Below are 25,247 nucleotides of genomic sequence, written 5' to 3'. Positions count from 1 at the left end.
CATCAAAGCACGTGTGTGAGTGTGTTTGAGTGAGTCAAATTAATCTGTCAGCAAAGATGCGGCTAATCTCGTCTGACTACAACTAAATGAGATTGATCTAAATACCTGTGTGTGTGTGTGTTTGTGTGCATATGTGTGTGTGTGCGTGTGTGTGTGCATATGTGTGTGTGTGTTTGTGTGTACTGTGGTCATGAAGGCTTAGAGTATCCCTGCAGTTGTACTGATTTAGTTTAGGTGTAATCCAGATGAGTTGACAGGTGTAAAGAGAACACACACACACACACACACAAACTCACTCACGTACACACCCACACACACATACACTTACAGCCTAGAAACATTTTGTTGATTTTATTCTTTGATGTATGACCCTGAAAGTGTTGTCATAAACCATTTTATTTTATTTTTTTCATCCACATATTTCACAATATCATAGAAGATCCATGAAGGTGCAAATAAGGACAAGCACAACACTGATGTCACAGCCTTTAAAATCATAACCAAAAGCGAGAGAGACACAGAGAGAAAGGGAGAGAGAGAGAGAGAGAGAGACAAGAAAGATATGAAGAAGACAACGTAAAAACACTTGACTATTGTTTTGGGCATGTGAGCCCAGGCAGGCACTTTACAACCAGGTGTCAAATCTGATGTGGGGCTGATATCTTGAGGTAAGCGGAGGGAAGCACAGAGCATGATGCCTGCAGTGTTTGCCCTTTAGTTTATCCACAGTATTGAACCCTTACCCCTGGCAGTGTGAGTGCCTTGCTCCACCACTTCCCCCTCGGACCCCCGACATCGCATAAACCTAAGGTATTCTGTGAGGACATTATTTGCCAAAGAGACATTCATTTGAGTGTGCTTCAGTGTGTGGGGGTAGTTTGGGGACCATCCACTGTATATAATTTGTCACTTTGAGTTTGTCTTTTGATGATAGGAAATCTGACCTACTTGCTGAAAATACTTTGATCATGCAAATACAGATACATTCCATCAGGTTTACATTCAAGGGTACAAAACAACAGGTCTAAATTTAATCAAACTAATTTCTAACAATTTCAGTGTATGTTTGGTGCTTCGATAGACATCAAGCTGGCAAAAGTGTTTATTTCATAAGTCAATTGAGGGCACTGCTTTGTGTAAGTTGCAAACAATAAAAATGCTGCAATTTAGCATGACAGGTCTGTGAGATGTGTGAGTTAAAGCAGGGGGAGAGGACTGGCACAGAGCAACATTAGCAGAGATACATTACACAATACACATTTATAAGACCACTGTATTAAGAAATCATGGTATGCAATATATAAAACTTAAAGTACACATTGCTCAACAGGATGCCGTAAAAAACAAAATAAAAAAAACCTTGAACTCATTTTGTTTTTCCCACTGAGTATTAAAATCAATATATGTATAGCCATGATAACACGTGGCATCACAGAAATCAAATTTTGGCATCAAACACAAGCAACTGGACACAAGACGAGAAAAGACAAAACTTTGTGTCACTTTGTTGAGAAGTTAAGAAACCCTTATATGAATTGCATCATTAAAGGTTCACTCCGTAACGGCACTCTAAAGCATCAAAACCCTCTGCCCACCATAACAAGTACTTTACTTGGCTAAAAAATGTATTGGCCAAAACAGAGGGTGGTAAATGGAACCACAGCCAATAAAAAAATCAATGACTGAATGCACCTTTAGAGTCCTGTGACCAAAACACTTTCAGTCCATGCCAGAAGTTGATCCACCCATGCAACCCTCACTAAGGTGATTCTGTGGCTGAGCTCAAATCTCACTGTATCGCATTACAGAAGTAAACACATGAGCGTGGACATCAACAGAAAAAAAACAGATACACCGATCTTACTTAATAGCGCCATCACATCTTTCAGTCCACCGGCAGCCTTCCCATCCCTCACAAAGAAAACATCAAAACTCCAATGTGCTACGTCTTTATAGCTCCCTAAAGTCAACTCCCAAATTTCCTCTCACCCTTTATCAACCTCAAAAACAGCCTGACCGCTCTTGGCTGACATCTCCCTTTCCTCCACCTAGTCTAACCCCTCACTGTTTGGGGCTTGAGGGGTTGGATCTCTGGGCGGCGTGGCAGGGGTCCAGGGACTCCTTGGTGGCCCCCCCGTAGACATCTACGTCGTGGTCGGTCCAGGGGGCGATGTTGCCCAGCACGGTGGAGCTGCAGTCGGCCAGGGCGGCCACCTCGGCGGGCTTCAACACCCGATCCCACAGGTTGAACTGGGAGAGCTCCCCCACCAGGGCCTGGGAGGCATCGAAGCGCCCGCCCAACGTGTCCTTGGGTAGGAAGAGTCGGGAAACGTTAAGAGTTTGATTCAAGAAAGCTACTGTTAATAGTCAAGAGGCCAAGATTGCTAGCCTCCGGAATCTAGCCTAGTTAGTAGGGCTGCACGATATTGGAAAAAACTGACACTGCAATATTTTTTTCTTCTGCGATATATATTGCGATATGAAAAAATACAGGAATTTTCACCAAATGACTTGAATAGCTCTATCAAGCCCATGGATGTATGATCAAGCCTTGCCCCTTTAAGAAGGTGGCCTTGTGGGTAACCTGCGTGGGTAACGTATAGGAAGTGAGTGTGTTTTTAGCCGCAGCCAGAGTGAGTTGCAGGATGCTAAGTGAGTAAAGTTACCATAGTTAACGGGAAAAGAGCTTAGAATGTCACCGAGAGGCCGTGCGTTATGTTCGCTGCTGTACAGAAATAAAGTGCCAGTTCTCCACTGCAGAGTTGGTCCGGACTCTTAGTAAAAAGCTTGTTACCAGCTACGAGCCAGGCTAAGCTCAAATAGGCTAGCACAACACCAAAGGCTTCCCAACTACGGTTCGGAGCCGCGAAAGCTGGAAAGGTAACATACGCTACTCTTATAACAAACCCTTAAATCGGAGTAAATTATGTTATATCAGACAGACTTATCTTATAGATTAGTCATGGAAAATGAGAACCGTGCGAGTTGTCCTTTTGTATCAAGCAGCAAAAAAGTTGTAGTATGACGTGTTTGAATTAATTTGCCTTACTTGACATCGCACGTCCTGCGATGTGACTTGCGCATGCGCACATCGCGATGACGATGCTGAAACGATATATCGTGCAGCCCTACTAGTTAGCTAGTGAGTTCAGCTATCTAGTAAGCTAGCCAAAATCCCTGCTAAATTGAAGCAGTCGTAATTGTTCCCAAGATTGCTAGCTAATTTGAGAACTGTTAGGTCTATCTGAACTCCTCACTAATGTGTTCAAATAGTAATAGTTTTATATGCCAACCTTTCCAGGTGGAGTTTCCGAGTGTGGTGCAAATTGAAAATAGTCACAAAGGGAATAAGGTCAATAATCACAGCAAATAATGTCTTCAAGGGTATTATATAATATATTATGTCTTTGTGGTTACTAGTACATGACTACGTCTGAAATGTTTTCTTCAAAGTAATTTAGGCTACCTAAACATAAAAATCTAAAGTTCAGTCAGCCCTGTTTTATCAGCACGGATGGAACGTGTCTTTGACCATATGAACTGTTTGGCTGAAATTACCTGTACCTATAATTCCATTTACAAATAAAGCATTAATATATAAAACTGTTTTTTGTAGGTATAGGTATTTTGTGAGCTAATAACTTGGGCCTTCATGATGACTTTTACTTTCATGCTACAAACATTTTGCACAGCAGGTGGTGGATGTCTCATTTTGGAGTGAAGCTCTTTAAAATAGACTCAGTTAGTAGGCCTATACTTAGGTCTGGATCAGTGAAAGTATAGGTATATCTCTGATCCAACAACTACACCCCCTCTCTACCCAGGCCATTGGTGTAAACAATAACTTGCTCTTAGTCATCTTGCCTGGTGAAAAAAGTGTGAGATGAAGCTCTATCTATACACAGAAATCTTGTGTTGTGATTCCTCTCTCCATGTAATGTCCCCAGATTGCCCCAAAATAAGATTATAAAATATTTATCCTCATTGAAAGCACTCTTGTGGGGGGGTGTCCCATTTGCCCCATAACATCTGGTCAGTGTATCCACACAGCGGCGATTCATCATTCATCCTCAAAGAAGGTTTACAAACTGGTCCCTCTCTCTAATAACTGTCCAGTAAATCAAGTCTTGTTGCGACGTGCAGCGTCTTGCAGAAATTGAGTCCCAGTTTTATGCTTTTTATCCTTTATGTAAGACCGATGGGCTGTCAAATGTGCTTTTGCTTGGGCTTTTGACACCGGGGCAGCCAGGGGGATAATGTCAGATTTCATAGTGGTTATGTAATCTGTGTGTCTCGCTAATGAAAATGAGAGGCAGCCCAGCGTGAGGATAAACACCATTAGGTCTCTGTCTGTCCATGTGTGAAAGACTGATGGTAGTATCTCTCTATCTATCTATCTATCTATCTATCTATCTATCTATCTATCTATCTATCTCTCCAAACCTCCTTCTCTCCTTCCATTTACACATCCACCAATGGAAACATGCACACCACTCCCTCCCTTAATCCACCCACCCACCTCATCCACTCACCAACTCACCCACCCACCCACCCATCCCTCCCTCCATCCCTCCCTCCATCCCTCCCTCCATCCGTCCGTCTCACCTGCTCCTGACCCAGTATGAGGACTCCCCCAGGTTTGATGGGATGCCAGGCGGCCAGTCCCTCTCCCCTCCCCTTCATCTTGCCCCCCTGGTAGGCCTTCCACACCCCGTCCCTCAGGGTCCAGCTCACGCAGATGTGCTGCCACTCATCCTGCGGCAGGGACAGGGGCAGCTGCGCCACCTACAGGTCAGAGAAAATGACGTTTTTAGGCTCTCTTGAAATGGATGCTAAAGAAAAAGGAAAGGAATTCAAATGCAACTAGAAATGTGTTGAAAGTGCGTCTTTTGTTCAAGCTCTCAGTTCCACATCCAGCTACGCAATTCACCAGTTACACAACTTTTGAACGATTCAAATTCAGTTGATCAATTCAATTGAAGTCATAGATAGTGTAAGAACTTTATTATATAGATTAAATGGGACAAAACATTATCATATTGAATAGGACTAGAGTCAGTTCACTTCAGCTTCAGAGCATTCATTCTCACTTATTTCCTTCCCAAATGATATATATGAACATTTTCAGAAATATATTATTGATTCATTGACTTTTGAAGACAATCTAGTGAACTGACCCCAAACCTGATATGATCAGTATCATATTGATTAGAACCTTAAATGGATACAGAGACTTTTTCTGTCACATAGCAACAATGAACATGTTTGCGTTCCTCGTTTAAACCATTGGATTACCACCAGCCACAAACTTGCCAGTTATATGCAATGCTCTATGTTTACACTGTTCAATAGTAGAATAAGCTCACAATTTTCCCAATTCAGGCTATTTCACTTTACTAATTATGCCCAGAGACTGTAAAAATGCTAATTCTTTCACCAGAGGAACCAATTTATTACAAACTTAATATTTGTAAATGATTTTTTGCATTTTTATGACTTATGAGGGTGGAGTGGAGTCTCGACCCCCAAGGCTGAGAAACACTGTGTCAGAGAACTGCTGGCAGAAGAAACGCTCTCATCTACCTTGTCATTGATGAGTAGCTCCACAGGGTTGTGGACGCCCTGCAGCAGCACCAGCTCGTTGGGCTGCCCCGGGACTGAGTAGGAGAACGGGGTCCCGATGCCCCCCTCTTTGGCCTTGAGCCATACGCAGGCGGTGAAGGCGTACATCTCAGGCATCTCTTTCCTCACCAGGCCGTACATGTAGTTGGTTCTCATGGGGAAGGAGAGAACGAAGCCATCGGGGAACGACGGCTCTGTCAGCGCTGGAAGACCGAGAGAGAGAGAGAGAGAGAGAGAGAGAGAAAGGATGAGAGAGAGACGGGGAAGGAGAGAGAGAGAGATGGGGGAGGATAATATTTTATTGGCCAATTTCTACAAGGACACTGGAATTTGTTTTACCACTTCCCTTCTCTGTCAGACACACACACACACACACACACACACACACACACAGTGCCCCACGCATATGCAAGCTCAAGAGTTGGAGCAGTTTGAGGTTTGGTGCCTTGCTCAAGGACACTTTGGCAATCACAATGGTCACCAGAGATGTACTGTATTGCCATCAACCCTCCAGCTGCCAGCTCACAGCTACACAACACACTCCTGACGACGGTGTGGATCAAACCAACAACATTACAGTTAGCGATCAGCTTCTTTAACTCCAAGCCAAGCTGCTGCTCTAAAGGCAGAGAAGATCTAGAGGTTGGTTGTAGAAGTTGGAAGAATGACAGAGCTAAAAAGAGAATAATCTTTATTCCTCATGACCTCCTCTCAGTCTCCCCTATAGACCTCCATTTCTTCACCTTCTGTATCTTCCCTCCTCATCAACCACCTTTCTCCTTCCCTCAGTCTCTTTCCTCTCTCCATATCTCTGCTACTGCAAAAAAAAAAACGTATCTCCAATTTTGGTGATTTCAGTTTTTTTACTTGAACTGAAGAATTACATGATTACATGTACAGTGTATGTCAACCATAAAATAAGGCTGTTTCTCTAAGTTTTTCGATGTTGACTTTTTGGAGATACAGCAGCAAAAGATCTCCAGACTTCCATTCCTCACATCGTATGTCTCTCCTTCCATGCCTTTCCTCTCTATATACCCTCTTCACAATGCATATTTGCATGTCGGGACCCATTTCTGTGTATTGTTCTCCCATCAGTAGGCCGATAATGCAAGTAGCTAGCAATGCAGACTTGCACATCCATTTCGACCTGTATTTACTTGCTGCATTATTTTTATTTTCAATCTGGAATCTTGTTTGACATTGTTTCATTACCTTTAGTACTCACTATTGATCTTATTCTTATCTATAGCTTATTCTGTACTGCTGCGATGACCCAATTCCCCCACAGCGCTCATTAAAGTTTCATCTAATCTAATCCTTCTCCCTGCCGTGAACTCACTGTACACCAGCTCAGCGATGCAGCGGTTGACCTGGTGCCAATGCTCTGGTCCAACTTGTTTTGGCGATCCAACCATACATCCATCCACGCTCAATCCCTCAAACTATTAATTATCTCTTCATCCATCCATCTTTCCATGGTATACACATATACAGCGTATCACTACCTCCCTCTGATCATCGATTCATCCATCATCCATCCCTTCCTTACATGTATCTAGCCGCCTCCCCCATGCCTGTCCTCTCTCCCTACGCTCCTTCTCCTCTTCCTCCTCCTCCTCCTCCCCCTCCCCCTCCTCCCTCTGGACTCACTGTGTTCCAGTTCGGTGATGCGGTGGCTGACTGTGTCGATGCCCTGGTTGATCTTCTCATGCTGGCCCTGGGTCTCCTTCCTCATGGCCTGACGCTCCTTCTCCAGCATCTTGATCTTCCTCTCCAGCTCCCCCTCCAGGTCCTCCACCTTCCAGGTGCCCTTTCCGCGGCCAGAGGAGCCCGGGGACGGGGGCCTGGCGGCGGGGGAGGTGGGGCGGCGGCCTCCTGGGGGAGCCGCAGCAGGGGGGGAGGAAGCACCGCCGGCCGGAGGCGGAGTCTTGCCGCTGTTTCCAGCTGGGGTGCTGCTGGTGCTGCTGCTGGTGCTGCTGCTGGTGCTGCTGACGCCCACGGATGTGTCGGTGAGGTTCAAGGCAGCAGGACCTATCTCCGCCTGCAGGAGGGGGAGAGAGAGAGAGAGTAGGTGGTGGAGACTGTAGTGATTAGAAACTCACAAAAATCAATTGCTGGCCAAGAACAAAATCACAAAGAGAGACAGACAGAGAGAAAAAGAAATACTGGGTAAGAAACGGAAAAAAGTTAAGGGATTTAAGATGAGAAGCAGCCAGGAGAAAAAATGTCTATTTCTATTAGTTTTAGTAGCCTATATAGTAGTAGTAGTAGTAGTAGTAGTAGTAGTAGTAGTGGTAGTAGCAGTAATAGTAGTAGTAGCAGTAGTCGCAGTAGTAGTAGTAGTAGAGGTAGTATTAGTATTCATTGAAGTGTTTTTGTATTAGTAGTAGAAGTAATGATAGTTCTACTGGTATTCATAGTAGTTTTTGTAGTTGTAGTGTAACTGCTGTTGTTTTTGTTGTTTTAGTAGTAGTAGTAGAGGTACCGGTAGTTGTGGTAATAGTAGTAGTATTAATAGTAGCACCATACTACCATACTAGTAGTAATAATACTAGTAGTAGTAATATTAGTATTCATAGTAGTAGTTGCAGTAGCAGTAAACTGAAGTGGAACTGCAGGAAGATAAAGAAAAGATACCAAAAGAAAAAAAGATGGTGAAGCAGCAGCAAAGAGAGATGTGCTGTAGTAGTAGTAGTAGTAATGGTTGTAGTGGTAGTAATTGTAGTAGCAGTGTTAGTAATCATAGCAGCGGTTGAAGAAATGTGTTGGTAAATCAGCAGTAAAGAGAGAGGTGTTGTTGTTAGAGAGGATGAGATGCTGGGAGGCGATATAATATCAGGATAGTTGCTGAGGCAGGACAGGATCTGTGGACGTCCAGGATATAAATTCACACTGAGGGAGACAACCTTGTAACTGACTCTGCTTGGAGAGGGCTGGCAGCAATGCAGTGTGTGTGTGTGTGTGTGTGTGTGTGTATGTGTGTGTGTGTGTGTGTGTGTGTGTGTGTGTGTGTGTGTGAGAGGGTGTGTGTGTGTGTGTGTGTGTGTGGTTATAAGCTTGCCTCTGTCTCTCATACACACACACACACAGAGGCTGGAATCCTTAAGGTCCCCCTCTCTCTCTCTCTCTCTCTCTCTCTCTTTCCTGTCCAGCCAGCTTCATCTTTTATTTATGTCCCTCTCCTTCTGTCGGATGCGGAGGTACAGAGGGTAGATGCTGACGGTGGGGGGGGGGGGGGGGGGGGGCTGACAGCAGGTGAAAAGATTTCCCATGGGCCCATGGGGAGCGTGCGCAAGGCATGAGCAGGGCTTCTGCCATGAGTCGTTTGTGAGAGGAGTGGAGAGGTGAAGATAAAAGAGGAAGGACAGGAGAGAGGGAGGAAGAGAGTCAACTGTATGATGATGAACATTGTGCAGGCCATTAGGATCTCACTGCTATGATTTCTGCATGCACCCATTGTGGCAAATCTATAGTACCTTGCCTTATCTGATTTGAATCTATTCATTGTGCCCTGGACTACACATTCTGGGAGGACAATTTAAGCCAATTTCAATACGGTCCATAACTGCACTTAACAGTGAATGGCAACCTAAAAACAGGCCCACAGGCTGTGAAGTACACCAGACATAGGACTCATTTTGTAACTGTGATTCATATCCTGGAGCCCTGGCCAATGTGTAATATGGACATCAGTCCAAATGCCCTGTAGTCTAACAACACTTGAAGGCAGACAGCAAGAGAACAACAGGTTCAGTCTAGGTTTGTCTAGCCTGCTCAGTGTCTTTTCCAGTACCTCCAGTTTCTCAATGCGGTCCTTCAGGTCCATAATGGCCCTCTCCAGCTCCTCCACGGCCCGCGCCGTCTGCAGCTGCGCCGCGGCCGAGGAGCTCACATCATCCCCGGCCATGAGGCGACGGTTGCCGGTCCAGACGCCGACGCTCCGCTCGGGGACGCTCCTCTCCTCCTCCAGACCGCTTTCGCACTCGTTCAGCTTCCCCGTGAGCTCCCGGATGGTCCTCTGATCCATGAGGATCTGGTCGTTCTGCTGAAGGACCATTTGCCGGAGCTCGTCCGCGGTGGTCCGAAGGTAAGTCCAGTCCTCGTCCCCGGCCCCGTTCAGAGGGTCGTCCGCCTGCGGCTGCTGCTGCTGCTGCTGCTGCTGTTGCTGCTGCCGCTGCCTCAGACCCTTTGGCTTGCATTCTCCTACCGGCACAGGAGTGCAGATCAGCCGGTTGAAGCTAAACTGTTTCGCGGCCCCTCCGCCGGTCACCTCCCCGGGGCTGAGCTCGTTCAGAGTGGGAACCTCCAGGCCGATGCCCAGTCCGTTTCCTCCATCGTAGGACTCGGCGCCGTGGAGAGCGCCCAGCGGGCCGGCGTGCGCCACCGACCCCGGGGCCAGAGGCTGGAGCAGCGTCTCGGATGTCAGGGTCCCGTTGTCGCCTAGAGGCGCGGCGCGTTTCCGGGGATAAACACTGGCGATGATGCAGATGATCGCGCCGAGGAAGGCCAGCGTGCCCGCGGCCACAAGGACCACCACGAACTTCATAGTGGCTGTGGAGATCGATGTAAAGGATGAGGGTTTCGTTTCAGAGAAAGATCTGCAAAATGTTGGATAAAAAATGTAAATAATGTAGCCTATTCTTTATGGAGGAGCTAGAACAGACTACAAGCAGCTGCATCAATCCGCACAGCAGCCCGACAACATCACTCGACCATTTTAATGATCTTATAGTCAAGTAGATCTATAAGCTAAACACAGTCTGACTTCTTAGATAAATTGCTGTTCGCGGTAAAACAGACACTTACGCTCAGAAAATTCCCCGTCGGTAGTATCAGACGCGTTTTCTGCTGTTTTCTTGACGCCCTCTCCGTGTGATATTGATGGCACCACCGGGTCTGGACCAGCGATGCTCTCTCTCCGTCTCCGTGTTGCTAAGCTGCTCTCCTCCGCGCGTTACCATGGGGATCGCTGGAGAGGAGGAGCGAGGCTGTGGGCATGCGTCAGTCAGGAGGTGAACCTCCGAACCTCCGGCAGCATCGTCAACAAACAGTGATGGATCATGAGTGTGCGTCAGTGTGTGTGTGTGTGTGTGTGTGTGAGAGAGAGAGAGAGAGAGAGAGGACAGTGTGTGTGTGTGTGTGTGTGTGTGTGTGAGAGAGAGTGAGAGAGAGGACAGTGTGTGTGTGTGTGAGAGAGAGAGGACAGTGTGTGTGTGTGTGTGTGTGTGTGTGTGTGAGAGAGAGAGAGAGAGGACAGTGTGTGTGTGTGTGTGTGTGAGAGAGAGAGAGGACGGGAGGGGCAGTGTATGTGTATGTGTGTGTGTGCGCGCATGCAGAAAAAGAGTGCAAGAGGGTGAGAGAGAAAAGGAGAGAGTGTATGGTGTGTGTGTGTGTGTGTGTGTTTTCATATTAATTGATATTAATATTCATGAGTGGTTCAGCTAAAGTATACTTGTCAGGATAATTCGAATACTGACTCTGATTTGGAGAGACACTTTCATTTTTGACAGTCTTTATAAAACAAGACTGATGCAAAAAAAATAAATAAAAACATCTTGAAAAGATACCACCCACACCCACTCAAGCAAACACACCCACACTCTGCACCCTTAAATCCAGACACACACACACGCACACACACACGCACACACACACACACACACACACGTACAAAACACATCTGCCATGATAGAATCCATGATATCAATGTGCAAGTGACATTTACATACAGCAGTCAGGCTCTCTCATGCTGCCATGCATACATGCTGCAGCCTCCATGTATTCACAAATATGACCGTGTCACTGTCACTATACTGCCAAAGTATTTACTGTTTTACAGATTATTTTTTTCGCTCAAATGCATTCTCTAACATTTTGATAGAAGGTCTGACAGTATGTGACATCTAAACACACTCTTTACATGGATTCTGAGGCTGTGAAAAGTCAGTTTACAGTCGTAATGATTACAATCACTAGAGGAAATAAAAATCACTTCCATCTTTCATCTCTCTCCTTCACTATTAACCTATCTCTGTTACTTCACTCTTACATGATCGCTCTATGTTGCTTGTAATGTTGGTGATCTAGGAACTGAAGCTTATCCTGCTGTTGCACCCAAATCAAAATGACTAAAATGTGAAAGTAAAAGGAGTAGAATGCACAATATTCTGAGTTACAACGGCTTGACAAAGAGCCAGAAGATTTATTTTCACTACAAATCAAACTCTTCAAGAATATCCATGGATGTATCCAGATGGTCCAATAGATTGATTGTATTTAACTAAAGCCATAGATTTCTGCCATGATCAGACACTCAGACTCCAGTCCAGCCAAGCTTTACTAACCAGTAGCCTATATTGTGGATTACAAGATCAGTTTCCAACCACACACACTGTAATCTCCAGGGGTGGCTGATGCTGCACGCATGCACACACACACACACACACACACACACACACACACTAACACACAGATGTGGGCCACTAGTACCAAACTCCAACTATTTCAGCTCCATCTGGCATCTAAGCCCAAGGGAGACCTGCCAGGAATGGGATGGGATGAGAGAGAGGGGGAGAGAGAGAGGGAGGGAGAGAGAGGGAGAGAGAGAGAGAGTCTGAACAGTGAAAAAAACAACATTTCCTGTGGTAAAGAGTAAAGCTGTCTGAACTGGAGATGTATTCATCACTACATAGAAACCCTCAGTGATGAAAACCCAGAGCAGCCTGTCAGCAGAAGCTGCTCTGCTCTCTGAATACTGTACATCAAAACGGCTCAACAGCGCCGCTCCATGGGACAACTGGGAACTACAACTGGGAACTACAACTGCTCGACATTATAATGACCATTATCATTAGCAGTAGTATTAGAATTAGTAATAGTAGTAGTCGTGGTAGTAGTATCAGTAGCAGTAGTAGTAGTAGTAATAGTAGTAATAGTATTAATAATAGAGTTTAAAAAGATAAACTTTATGTTGATTTGAATAAATCTTTTTCACCACTAAAGCTAAAAGCTTTAAGGTCTGTGTAGGCTTAACGCTTACCAGCCAAATTTTAGTCAAGTCTAATTTTCTAGAAATTCAATTTTTGCTCTTCAGATAAATTCAGACGTTAGGATTTTACAAATTTTTGCTCATTCACGTGAGAAAATAGAAATTGAAAAGTTGCTGTCTGACCACTTCCAGCTGCTTTGAGCTAACACAAGCCACGTTTTCTGCAGAAAAAGTACTTTTCCAGTTTCAAAACACAATATTGCAATTTGAGCCATCATCTTTGAGCCATCGTGAGATCTGCAGTGTGGTTTGTGTTAATGTCAGCGAGGATCACATACAGTACATTATGGTAAAGTGATGTTGATGCCAGTAACTCAAAAAAGGGATCATTTTTATTTTCACAAAATGCCACGGCTGTATCACGGCTTTAAGTTGGTGGCTGGATCCTTGCTGAGGATCAAATTATCTTAATGGAAGTAAGAGAAGCTGTATTATTATTATTATTATTATTATGTTCTATTGTGATTCTCCATAGATACCTTTTAAATTTGTCTTTCTGGCTGCCTAACATCCACAGGCAGGCCAGACTCAGACTGCAGAACAAAACTCCTGCTGGTAGATTCAGTGTTTTGGTTTTACACTTTAGGTCATGGGGTATCAAAACCGGGGGCTTTTTGTTACAGGACGGTTCCTTTAACCACTGCCTGTACCTAAACTCTAATGTCATAAAGACTATATCATACACATAAAGACAGTCTACACAAACACACCACAAAAAATGAACATACACTTGATGAAGGCAAAGAAAACAAAATGCTTTTCAAAGAGCTTTTAATTAAAAGCCTTGTACAAGAAACACACACAGAAAGCAACAACAGTAACAGGTAACATGACATTGAATACATAATCTGTACAATAAGGGTTTGCAAAACATGCTTCAGAAGTTCAGATACATTACAATGTCATCATCATCATCATCAACCTCGTCGTCATTACCATCAATACAATTTACATAATTCATATTAGCATTAAACAAGACAAAACTGCAGTCTTGACACATTTAAATTCATCAGTCGGAGTTTGCCTTCTGATCAAACCCATATTGGACTATTTAAAAAAAAATAATAATAATGGCATTCAAATAAAAAGCATCACATTAACATTATTATGCATATTTCAAAAAAGTATTAAGATACAGTACAAAGGAAAAAAAAAAACGCTTAAAAAGCACAATTTTCAATTCATTAAACATCTTTAACCACGCATTTTAACATGATCCTTCCTTTTTTACCCCCCAATTAGTGCCATATCTAGCACTTAAAATTACATCATATATAAGTGTAAAACAATTCAAAAGGGAAATAATAATAATAATAATAATAATAAAAAGAAGAAAAATCAAGAGCCCTATTTGGTAGAAAGATAGGCCACTAAGTTGAGTTGTGCTACCCCATGACAGAGAAAAAAAGAAACTCCATTGCTATAACTGTTGAAAACATTGCCTAGCAGCCTAATAACCTTACACATCTACCAACTGCAAGAGTCACTTCTATCCACCATTTAAAGATTTACGATACAGTAGATGAAAAGATCTATTCCAAAACACGATATATATCCATTTGGAGGGAGAAAAAAAAAAAGATCTTAAGTACATCTTTCAGTATCTGTAAAATATAGAGGATCCAGTCTGTTATTTTGTCAAAACGAGGACTTGAGTTAATAACTATACTGCCCTTTAAAAAAGTACCGCAATTCAATTTTGTGCTAGGGATCGTTTTCTTTGATTTTCAAATGGTGGACATCTCATTTTGGAATAAAGCCTTTCATATGTAACCTATGAGAGTATTGAAACAGTATTGACAACGACTAAAACCATCCAGTACATGACAGGAGAAGAGGCGACATCTTCCTCGTCTGCGCTAAAGACGACGTGGAGAACGTTACACGGTCCTTATCTGCGCACACACGACATTCAGAAAGCAGCCACCACTTTTTTTTAAAGAAAAAAAGCGATGAAAGATGCGATTCGAAGACTATCCCGACGGTATTACAGTTTTGCGATAATGTATTTTTTCTTCTAGCACTAACTAAAATTTCAAGTCACGGCAGATTAAAGGAAGGTGGGTTTTTTTGATGTCGTTTTTCTTTAGCATTTTCAGTATGACGAGAGCGGAGTAAGATGAGGAAAACGTCGCCTGGAGTGCAGCTGGGGTTGAACAGAGCAGCTATAAGGCAACACATGCGGAAGATTTTAAATATCGTTAACACACAGGTACACCAGACGAAGAGGCCGGGTCTGGGAAAGTCTAGAAACCAGAGGACGGCTTGGAGACTGGGTATAAAGGGCCGCTTTTCTTTCAAGTACTTCAGCTGCGTTTCATACAGATGGCCAAAAACCTGAAATATCAACTTAAAAGTCCCCATGAAATGCACTCCCATTGCTTTTACTCCCTGGAAAACAGAGCATCTTTCATGGTGACATCATGCTGCACCAGTAGGCGTAAATATAAAAATCCAACCAATAAAATCATCACAGATCTTTGAACAATCCTGCCCCTCCCATCAGATTAAACTGCCTTTCTCTCCCTGACTGATACTTTTAGGTTTAGACTTTTGAATGATCCCTCACTGCGTTCCATCAAGTCAAGGAAGTAAAGATGCCGTATGATGGGGTCTTTAAAGCGCGTTTTTGACCGTTACATGATGCCACTGGAAGTTAGGCGTAACAGCGCACGTGAAGTACTTGGAGAAAACAACTGTCCGTACATCCTTTCCCCTCTGGTCGGACGACAGTGGGTCCTAAGTCGAAGGTTTTCGTCTCAGTAAAAGGAGGAGCAGCAGCGGGGCAGGAAACTAACTACTTGGTCCACTGGAAACAGTGGCTAGTAAATCCCCACAGTAAGAGTGGAACCTCTGATGGTGGGTAACCTGCCAAAGTGGCTGGCAGAGTATACAAGAGAGAGTAGACAAACTTGACCATCGTTTGGCCGGTGGCTGGTGTTGATTTTCCACTCGGGGAACCAGCATCACCAGGAGATGTTTTGTGTCTGGGCCTGGTTCTTCACAAGCACCCTAAGGTCCAAACCCCCGTGGTTTGGACCCTAGGCTGGTACATCTAAGGTGGTGCATCTAGTCAGCATGTGATACGTTATCAACCCCTGTAGGGATTCACTGCCTTGCTCAAAGAGACTTCAGCAGGCTGAAAGCATGCCAAAACACAAGCTTGAACCCAAGTCCTCTGGTTGAAGGATGGCCTCCCTGCTCACTATGTGCAGTTTCAATGTTCAGAATGAAAGTTTCCATTATAACGTATCTAAAGAGCGTTTTCAGCACTGCATCAAGCACCAGAACCACAACTTGGACCAAACCCAGGGAACTGGCTGTGGAACCACAACTACCATCAACCACCAGCGCTACATAAAAACCAGAGGAAATACTGAAACCTGGAGTACCTTGGTCTCTGAAAGGATTTAAGTCTAGCTATAGAAAAACATTAGAGATTCTTCACTACATGTGATGTTAGGTCCAGAGAAAAGCCGAAGCTGTGTCCACACTGTCCAGAAAATGTCATCTTTCACTTTTCTTAGAAGCTTTTCCAAGGATTTCTACGTATTATCCTTTTTCCAGACACTGATTTCTTGACTGTATTTGGAAATTATGGGCATGTGTTCATTAAGATGTATGCATTGGCTGGGCAGTGACTGTATAATACACCACATTCCTCTATAGCTGAGTAATATTCTTAAGGAAAAAGCTAAATTTGTAATTTGGCAGTGGGTCTACAATGTGTCCAATGAAGAGTTCTTTTTAAGACCTATCAATTTATTTTTCAGTTTTCCAGACCTGTGTAGGAAACCTGTTTTCCATGACCTCACCTATCAGACAGTCAACAACGGCAGGTCAAACAAAAGATCGCAAGGATAACACACTTGTTCCCCAATCTTGACACAGCCTTCGCCTGGTTTAGTTACACTAGCCCTAGGTGTAGCAGGAGACTGAGCCATGCTACATGAACCACTTCCATTGAAACTAGCACTTGAGAACTTACCAACAAAACACTGTTAGCTAAAAGACTGACCAGCAACATCCAAAGGAACAAAGCAAAGTGTGAAACTAAATCTTTGCTCTACCTGGCACAGTGGAAGGTGAAAAGACAAATTTCACCAGTCGCTCTGAATTTTTACAAGCCAAAACTGGTGTCTGGATACAATACGCCTTCCATAGACTTCTAAAGCATCTATCAGTCACGGATTTGACAAACTAATCGGCCATCAGACAATATCTACCTGCATTTGGCTCGTGGCTATACTTAATTTCTCAGCCTGAACTAGAATCAGTCCATGGGCCTCCTAGACCCCGACAGGCTGAAGTTATACGGCGCAAATCTGGCACACGAAAAAACCTGTAAGAGATTACACTATTACAACTAAAAGCAAGCCAGTTTAGAGTCTTGGCGGACGTTGCAGAGGTGCAGATGGTGGTGGGTTTGTAAAAAACAAGGCAGGCAAGGAAAGACGGCAAGGACAGCAATAACTTAAAATCTCCTATTGTTTTTGTTGTTTTTGTATACTCTTTTGCAGCTTTTAAGGTTGTGCGTGCATATAAATACTTATTCATATGTATATGCATGTGCGTTCAAGAGAGCAAGAGGAAAAAGGCCTTGAAAAATTCATGAAAGTCAACTACATAGAATAGGTTGTTTTTCGATGCAGTCAAGTGCATTGCATTTACCTCGCTGTATTGATGCAATATATCAGAGTCCAACTGCGTAAGTGCAAAAACACATCACCTCATTTATCATTAACAAGCTGGACTTCCAATGAAATTAGGGGGCAGGAAATTGGCATAACACCTGAAGGCAGTCGATACCAGCCTTCGCAGCAGAGCCTGTATCAAAATAGTATCCATTTCTTTCATTTACACTAAGTGTGCTTGATAAAAGTTCACCCCACACACCAGATGGGTGGGAGTTTCACTTTTCGGACAATTCTATTACACCAAACAAGCTAGACTCAGCATGCTTGAGGCAACTGAAAGAAAACAAATACCATTGCAATCCAAGTCTGCATCGAAAGAGTCAGTGCTGTGCAAGTGGACAAAATATGGCAATTTAAGTGACAAGAAGGGCATATTAACTGCCCCTTTTCGAATTTATACACTTCTGTTTCAAAAAATATGCTCTTATTACTATTCAATGGCTGGGCGGTGTTAAGTTACATTACATTTCATTAATCATCACACAAGTATGGACACATCTTCCAGGAAAAGGGAGGAGGGGGGCTGAAGTGGCAACACTGGCAAAATATTTTGTGTTATCGATGGCAATCAACTTCATAACATCTGATCTCCTATGGCTTGGGCAGGGCGGGGTCGTCGGTGGCGGTGCTGGGGGAGGAGGAGCCGTTTTCAGGGGCAGCGGAGGGGGATGCGGGGCAGGAGGAGGGGGAGGGGAACTCCTTTATGGTGACGGTGACGAGGTTGGTGGTGACGTCAGTGACCACCACATCCTGGCAACTTGGCGCCATTTCAGGGCGCCAGTCGGGGTCCCCCTCAGCGGGGACCCTCTGGGGGTCAGCGGGGGCAGAGGTGTGGTTGCCCGGGGCAACAGGGGAAACGGAGGTGGACGGCTGCCGTTTAGGCCGGCGTTGGCGGAGATTCTTTCTCCCCCCCTCCGCAGGCTCCAAACGGTCCACGGCAGCCTCCTCCTCCTCTTCATCCTCCAAGGAAGAAGAGGCAGAACCGGAGGGGGAGGACAGAGAGGGGGAGGAGGGGAGGAAGGGGGACGCTGACGCCGCCGGGTTCGCATCAGAGGATGGGGCAGGAGCAGACGGCTTGGTGCTCTGGCTCTTCTGGGTCTCTGTCTGAGGTTTGGGCCGGGGACCCTCGTTGGAAGGCGATCCCACTGCAGAGGCTCCTGTGCTGGGGCGGGACTGCGGGGCGGCCGGGCCGGACTGGCTCAGAGCGGCGGTGGGAGATTTGCCCTCAGAGCCGCTGGAGCTGGAGGGGGAGGGAGGCGACTGGTACTGGGAGGGAGCAGAGCGGCTTCCCCTTGCGCTGGAGCAAGTCGCCGGGTGGGAGAGAAAAGACCCAGGACCTCCGCACTGCAGCCCAAACGGCTTCCCGTACATGGGGAACCCCAGCATCTTCAGAGGGGGCTGGAACGGTCTGTAGGGAGCCTCGCCCTGCCTCTTTCCGATGATGCGATTGCGGGAAGGGATGCTCTGGCGTCCCGCTGGAGTACTCCTGCTGCCCGCCGCTGCGCCGCCCCTACCTGGCTTGTCAATGACCTTCAGGTTGAGGATGATGCGACCCCTCTTGACCTCCCGGGGTTTGACCCTGCGGTTGAGGATTCGGACGGTCTCGGAGAAGGGGGAGACGTGCGGGCGGGAGGGGAAGCCACCGGGGTTGGAGAAGGGGGGCGCCATGGGGTCTGAGCGGGGGAGAGGGCGCCTGGACATACGGTGGCAACGGCGAATGTCTTTCTTCAACTTGTGGGTGGCTGCCAGGGAGTTGAGTTTAGGAGAGGGTGCCACAGCTGAGGAAGAAGAAGAGGCAGAAGGATGGGGAGAGGCAGAGGAAGAAGGGGTTGCTCGGGTAGAGGTGGCCGAAGAGGAGCGCGGTGTATTCTGGCGGGGTTTTGAGGCTCGGGTGCTGCTTTCTCCTTTGTGAGCACGAGCCTGAGGGAGGAGACAAAGAATTAAGAGGGCAATTTACTAATCCAAGGCTGCAAGTCCATTGACAACCTCTCACTATTTAGCTTTTTTGTAGAAAAAGCTCTGCATTAGCATTTTGTGCTGATTATTTGGTCCAAACACTTAACCAGAAATCCTAGCAGCACAGCCGCTGAGCTTCATATTGACTCTTTATAATCAGAATAACTACTACCCATTTTTCTACCGCTACTCTCTCTATTTTCATTCTGGTTGTTGTTGACGCACCATTGTGTGTTCCCAACAATGCTGAGAGCTTGGCATGTTTTGAACTCTCAGAGCATCAAGCACTAGAATTAAAACATTCTTAAAGTTTCATCAAGAGAACCTGCTTCAAAGGGTTAACATTACTGTCACAACAGCAGAAACCACAAACAGCACTTTCCACATGCATCTGTTAAGTGCTGCTAGCTTAACAGAGGTGCCCAGTTGACACAAGAGCTATCTTAAATTGATTAATAAAGTATGGCTACTAATTACTTCATAATAATTCCACCATAGAAAAACAATGAAGGAATTTAAAATATATGTTAATTGTCCTGACAGGCTTTTCATTCATCGCTGTTCCAATGTCTGTCAAAATGTCAAACTGAGTGGCTCAAAACTTCAAAAACCGTACCTTCATGACAAAGTTTTTGGGTTTGGGTCCCCGTTTCTTTGGCCCATGCATTTCCCTTTCACGTTCCCTAAAAAAGGAAACAATAATTAAAAGGTTTATCAACGGAAAGTACACGTCACAAAAGCAAAAGACAAACTGAGAGGAAGTGGATGAGAAAACGTGAGCGGGCGCGACAAAGCGAGAGAGAAGCTGGTGATGAAAGATGTGGGTGTGAGAAAGCAGGCCGTCGGACAGAGAGCGTTTGAAGCAGTGAGTCTGAACAGAGCCAGATACTGTCTTGATGTGACCATTTTAGTTTCCTGTAAACATCTCCTCTCTGTAAGCAGCACAAGGCTTTCAAGTGGCTTGGCAGCAGACATAAAGGACTTCAGCAGAGATGGGCTTTTTAACAATCAGGCACAGAACAGGAGGAATGGAAAGACAGAGACACAAGTGAGGAAGTACAAAGCCAAAAAACAAGCAGGAGCACTGACAGCAAGATCCATGGCAGTTCACTAAAGCTGGGGATACACTAGACAACTATTGCCCCGATTTTAGCTAGGATTAACAATCGGGCCGAGTCTGTCCTGGTCTGCACTAGTCTGCAGATTTTGGGGCAGTCGGCGTGGCAGGTTGGCACAGAAAATCTATAAGTGTGTGAGGGGAACAGACTCTAATCTCTTGCCTCCCGACGTGAGTCGGAGCCACTACGATTATATCAAACATGTTTGATTTTTACAAGCAGAATCTGGACGCAGTCGGGTAGTGTGTACTCGTCAACAACTCAAATGCGAATGGATCCCGTCAATAGCCAATGAAAAACTATGAAGCTATGCCATAACAAGCCAATACAGTGTTTAGCCCACACCAAGGAGCAATCAACTAGTTAATTCTTCATACAACAAATTTATAGATAGGCCTACCAATCTTTCTGGTAGGCACACAGGAAAAAAATACAGGGAAGACTCAATTATTGATTCCACAAAACCTTGGCTGCCAGATGCCGATTTTAGACCGGAAAGTCAGGTTTTATAATTATTATTTATTAGCCTACATGTCCGGTTGGTAGTCCTGACCGGACAATGTAAATGCGCAGTCAGGTTTTGCAACATAATCATCTGGCATCGTAGCCAAGATCGCCTACAAACATTCTCAGCTCCCACTTCATAGCTTTGGCTCCATTATGTAGCAACAGGAATTTGATTCACATTGCTGCTCACCTGCAGCTCCTCTGCGGTCTGTGCAGTCCATACTGACTTCCACACCTTTATGTAAATGCGTTTTGGGTCTGTGTATTTTTTGGTAATTCTATTTTCCTCCCTCTCTGCTTCTCTCTCTCTCCTTTCCGCTTTCCAGGCCTTGATGGTGCTGAAAGACGCACAGCTCTATATTCAGGTTGCAATCCCAAAATGGGCTTAATTTTCAATTTTTGTTATTTTATTTTCTGTTTTACAAAGGAGAAAAGGAAAATCAAGTCCTTTGTAAATGTTGTATCTGCCGTTTCTCACCAGGAAAACGGACAATGCCTTGTATATTTCGGTTTTCCATTTTTGGATTTTGAAATGAAAATTAAATCATCATTCGTTTTCCATTTTTTATTTTCTGTTTCTGAAAAGAAAATAGAATGACCATGCAGATGGTCTTTATTCCATGCAGATGGTGGCGCAACAACAACAGCAAGCTCTAGTACGCTACCCATAAAAATGTATAATGTGAATTTATATCTATGCTGTATCCCCGTGTTTGCTTTGCTACCGGCATCTCGTAGCGTACCGCGAGAGCTCGTGTTTTCATGCGAGTTTGGTGCGTTCAGTTTGGTTCAGTTGCAGTGACAAGTCGAGTAGTGTGTGATCCCTCATCTGGCGTAGTCGTTAAGTGTGTGATCCCCAGTTTTTCAGTCGTCATAAAAAAAATCTGCAGAAACCAGTCGGTTATTGTATACGCCCAGTCTTTTCATAATCTGTTAGGATTTTAAAAGTTGTGTGGTGTATCCCCAGCCTTAGAGAAGCACATAAAAAACGTGCAAAATTATGACTAAAAGCTGAAAATGCCTACCAAAATAGACCTAATGATTTTGACATTTGTTGACCGCTTTTATCCCAAGCAACTTACAGTAACTCTTGTGCAAAACAGATTATACTCACTTCTGCTCGAAGCCCAGTATCAGCCTGTCATCCAGAATGTTCTCCTCTGGCTCCCAGGTGCTGTGCCTGAACAAAAACATAGAAGAAAACACCTTACCAGTGAAATCCAATTTTTCACACCAACCTGGATTTTCTCTGGATTTAGAGTTTAATCTGAGGACAATGAAAACATCTTTAAAATACAAAAAAATATGCTTAACTATGAAGACATTGTGGGTTGTAATATTTGCATGCAAGTCACTGTTTGGAGTGGCACTTACTTCAGCGCCCATCCTTTCCATTTTACCAGGTACTCAATTCTGCCCTGCAAGAAAAAGGCAGATGGGGGGAGGATTACCAAAAAAGCTGCTCTGTATGAAAACAGGGATAATAACTTGATTTAATCTTGAGTGCATTTGCACTAATGTCCTGTTTGATGTTTTTTGGAGTGGAGTAAATTTACATTTTAGAGTACTTTTGATTTTTTTTTTTACTCCATTACATAAAACATTGAAGAAAATCCTGCATGCTGCTCTTGCAATACACCGTTTATTTATTTAACTAATGTTTTGGTCCCAACAAATCTTTGTCAGGTGCTGCATTAGTCTGGCGAAGGTGCTACTTGAGCCAAATTTAAGCTTAATGAAGAAATGGTGCGTTATTGCAAGAGCAACAGTTAGGATTTCCTTCACATTTGATCTTGGATGCTTCACTCTTCTCAATGAATTGCTTTTTTCCTGGCTCTCGAAGCTCTAATCCCCTACATACGAAATTAAAATACATACATTTTTACATTAGGTATCATATTGTCCAGACATTTTCACAGGATTTTATTGCATGGCATTAAATTACATTGCATGGCAAACAGCACATTGCATACATATCTGAATTTTCAACAGCATCTGTGAGTGTGGTTTGGGACAACACACTATTGTGCTACTTTTCAACAAAATGTGTGTTAATAACACACTCATCTTTAACGCATGCTTTGTTGACTAGTAGAACAAGAGTGTCTTTTCTTGCATTGAACTATATTTAAAAGAAAAACTTCAAGCTTCTTGCTTAAGGATGATTGGCATTAGTTTGCTCATTTCTACAGGAATAGCCAACCTAAAGCCTAATATGGTATTTCTGCTACATCTCACAAGGAGGGAGATAACTAAGAAGTTGAGGCTCAGTTCTTTCCACTGGCAAGCAATTCAACTGGAGGCACTGGAGGCCTGGTGGGGGTTTACCACCAGAAACATGCTGGTTAACTGTGTGTACCAGACACTTATCAAAGGTCCAGGTAACCAACCATCAGGGTCTTCTCCATTCCAAAACCCATATTGAACTGATAAAATAGTGAAAACTGATATTTTCTGGAATCCATCAGCCACAGTGGCCGGTGGATGAGAAAATAAGTTTCTTGCCCTGATTGAAACGAATAACGTTATCTGCAAAACATCTTTCACAATAAGAGAGCAATGGTTTGGTCAAACAGCCTTTATAATGTGCGGGGTTCCTACACTTTACTCTACAGGCTATAAAAGAAAGACAGTAAATGTATAGCTTTAGCTGCTATTAGCTGGCAGGCAAATCAGGCCCCTCCATTTCATCCCATTGCTCTCATCCCAGCGGCTGAGTTGTCTTGTTCTCTCGAAGCTAGCCCCTTCTTTGTGTCGCTATTTTTATTGCCCTGCCAGCGCCACAATATACGAGCCGTGACTGATAGCCTCGTTAGTTAGCTTTTAGCTAGCCCTGCTAGCCAGATAGTAAAGGCATTCACCAGCCACAAGGCCTCCATAGCATTGCATAGGCGAAAAGAGAGCCCCGAGCCTATGCATTGGAGCCGTGCCGTGCCGACCCTCGCCAACATCTGCACACAGTCAAAACACGCGGGACGGCGGCTCAGCTCACCTTACGGACGCGGCGCTTCAGTATGGCTTCCGCGGCGAAAACGCGATCTCCGACCGCCGAGAGCTCCATCTTTCATACCCTACTACCTGTCTCTCTCCAGACGACCAGCTCTGCTGTCTGGCGGGCCGACCACTTTCAGCCAAACTGTGTCTGAGAGGCGGCAGACACACACCACAAACACACACACGCACACACACACAGCAGCAGCAGCAGCAGCAGCTCGGCCCGGAGGCTCAGCGACCAGCTTTCTATCTGTCACGTGGCCGAGGTCAGCCCCCCTTGGTCGTCCTAGCAACGCCGAAGACACACAAGAGGATGCAAAGACCGCCCAAAGGCTTTTTAGCCCTCAACGCTGTCTTAGAGACGGGCGGTGCCGTGCTAACTCCGCCCTGAAGCATGGAAAGATGAGCATGTGCTTAGCTAACACTCAGCTGAAATTTACAAAGCTCTACAAGACAAATATAGAGGCAGCAGCCAAGCAAAACGAAATTCGAGTTAGTAGCCTTCAATGTCTTCTAACATCATGCTTGTTTTCCAGGCAGGTTTTCTAATCCAACAAAGGCACCAACCAGCCAGAAAGGGGTGAAATGTAATAAATTCATATATCACTCTCTGTTCTTTGTCTGACTGGAATGCGAAGTGGAAGTGGCGATTTGCCAAAAAAAAGGCGGGGTGGATAGGCTAATTATAAAAACTTGTAAGCTAATTGTGAAATTAGCTGCTCTTCCATTTTGAAAATTCACTTTCACTGTCTCTGATAATAATAATTATTTTTATAAAGATATTTTTGGGGCATTTTTTGCTGCCAAAGAAGACAGACAGGAAGGATTGGGGAGAGAGAGAAGGGGATGACATGCGACAAAGAACCTGAACCCAGGACATCACGGTCACATGGCATGCGTCCCAAATCACTGAGCCACCAGGACACTCTGTAATAAACTTTATTTATATGATGGGCTGGTGAACAGTTAATGGAGAGTGTGGGTGAGGAAAGTGAATGATGCTCTCCCCTGCCTCCACAATTACATTCAAGGTGCCTTTGAGTAAGACATGTGACCCCCGACTGCTCCAGTGGAGCTGCAAGGCCACCAGTAGAAGACTGTGCACTTCCCATGGGTGGAAATGTGTGGATCCGTATGAATGTGAAGCAGGCCGGTGCTGGAAAAGAGCAATACATATAATACTGTACATAACTATACCATATAGTTAGCAGCACTCAAGTAAAAACAAGTAATATCTCCCTGACAAATTAGTCAAGCTGTCTCCTCACACTTGTTTTCTTGTAGAAAACACAACACAGGCAA

General features: G+C 44.6%; 1 protein-coding gene across 1 annotated transcript; it reads right to left on the bottom strand.

The window, feature by feature from the left end:
* Positions 1-2,061: 2,061 nt before the first annotated feature.
* On the bottom strand, positions 2,062-24,072 carry cbx6a (chromobox homolog 6a). The gene is made up of 10 exons (XM_078282641.1): positions 23,944-24,072; positions 22,326-22,369; positions 22,066-22,131; positions 19,943-20,009; positions 17,967-19,290; positions 9,419-10,197; positions 7,276-7,666; positions 5,584-5,825; positions 4,606-4,785; positions 2,062-2,307 (listed from the first exon to the last, which is right to left on the bottom strand). Exons 1-10 carry the CDS (start codon positions 24,010-24,012, stop codon positions 2,062-2,064), a joined length of 3,408 nt encoding a protein of 1,135 aa, XP_078138767.1. The 5' UTR covers positions 24,013-24,072.
* Positions 24,073-25,247: the final 1,175 nt, after the last annotated feature.

This window comes from Centroberyx gerrardi, chromosome 3, assembly GCF_048128805.1.
Source record: "Centroberyx gerrardi isolate f3 chromosome 3, fCenGer3.hap1.cur.20231027, whole genome shotgun sequence".
In the NCBI taxonomy this organism is placed as follows: domain Eukaryota; kingdom Metazoa; phylum Chordata; class Actinopteri; order Beryciformes; family Berycidae; genus Centroberyx; species Centroberyx gerrardi.
This window is presented reverse-complemented; position numbering and strand designations above follow the sequence as displayed.

What these genes read in the sequence shown, in the direction of transcription:
- cbx6a (XM_078282641.1), bottom strand. Translation starts at nt 24,012, where the DNA reads ATGGAGCTCTCGGCGGTCGGAGATCGCGTTTTCGCCGCGGAAGCCATA. An exon ending in CCAAAAACTTTGTCATGAAG is followed by an intron (nt 19,291 to 19,942) that starts GTACGGTTTTTG and finishes CTCCTCCCTCAG; the next exon opens with GCTCGTGCTCACAAAGGAGA. An exon ending in TCATACTGGGTCAGGAGCAG is followed by an intron (nt 2,308 to 4,605) that starts GTGAGACGGACG and finishes TTCCTACCCAAG; the next exon opens with GACACGTTGGGCGGGCGCTT.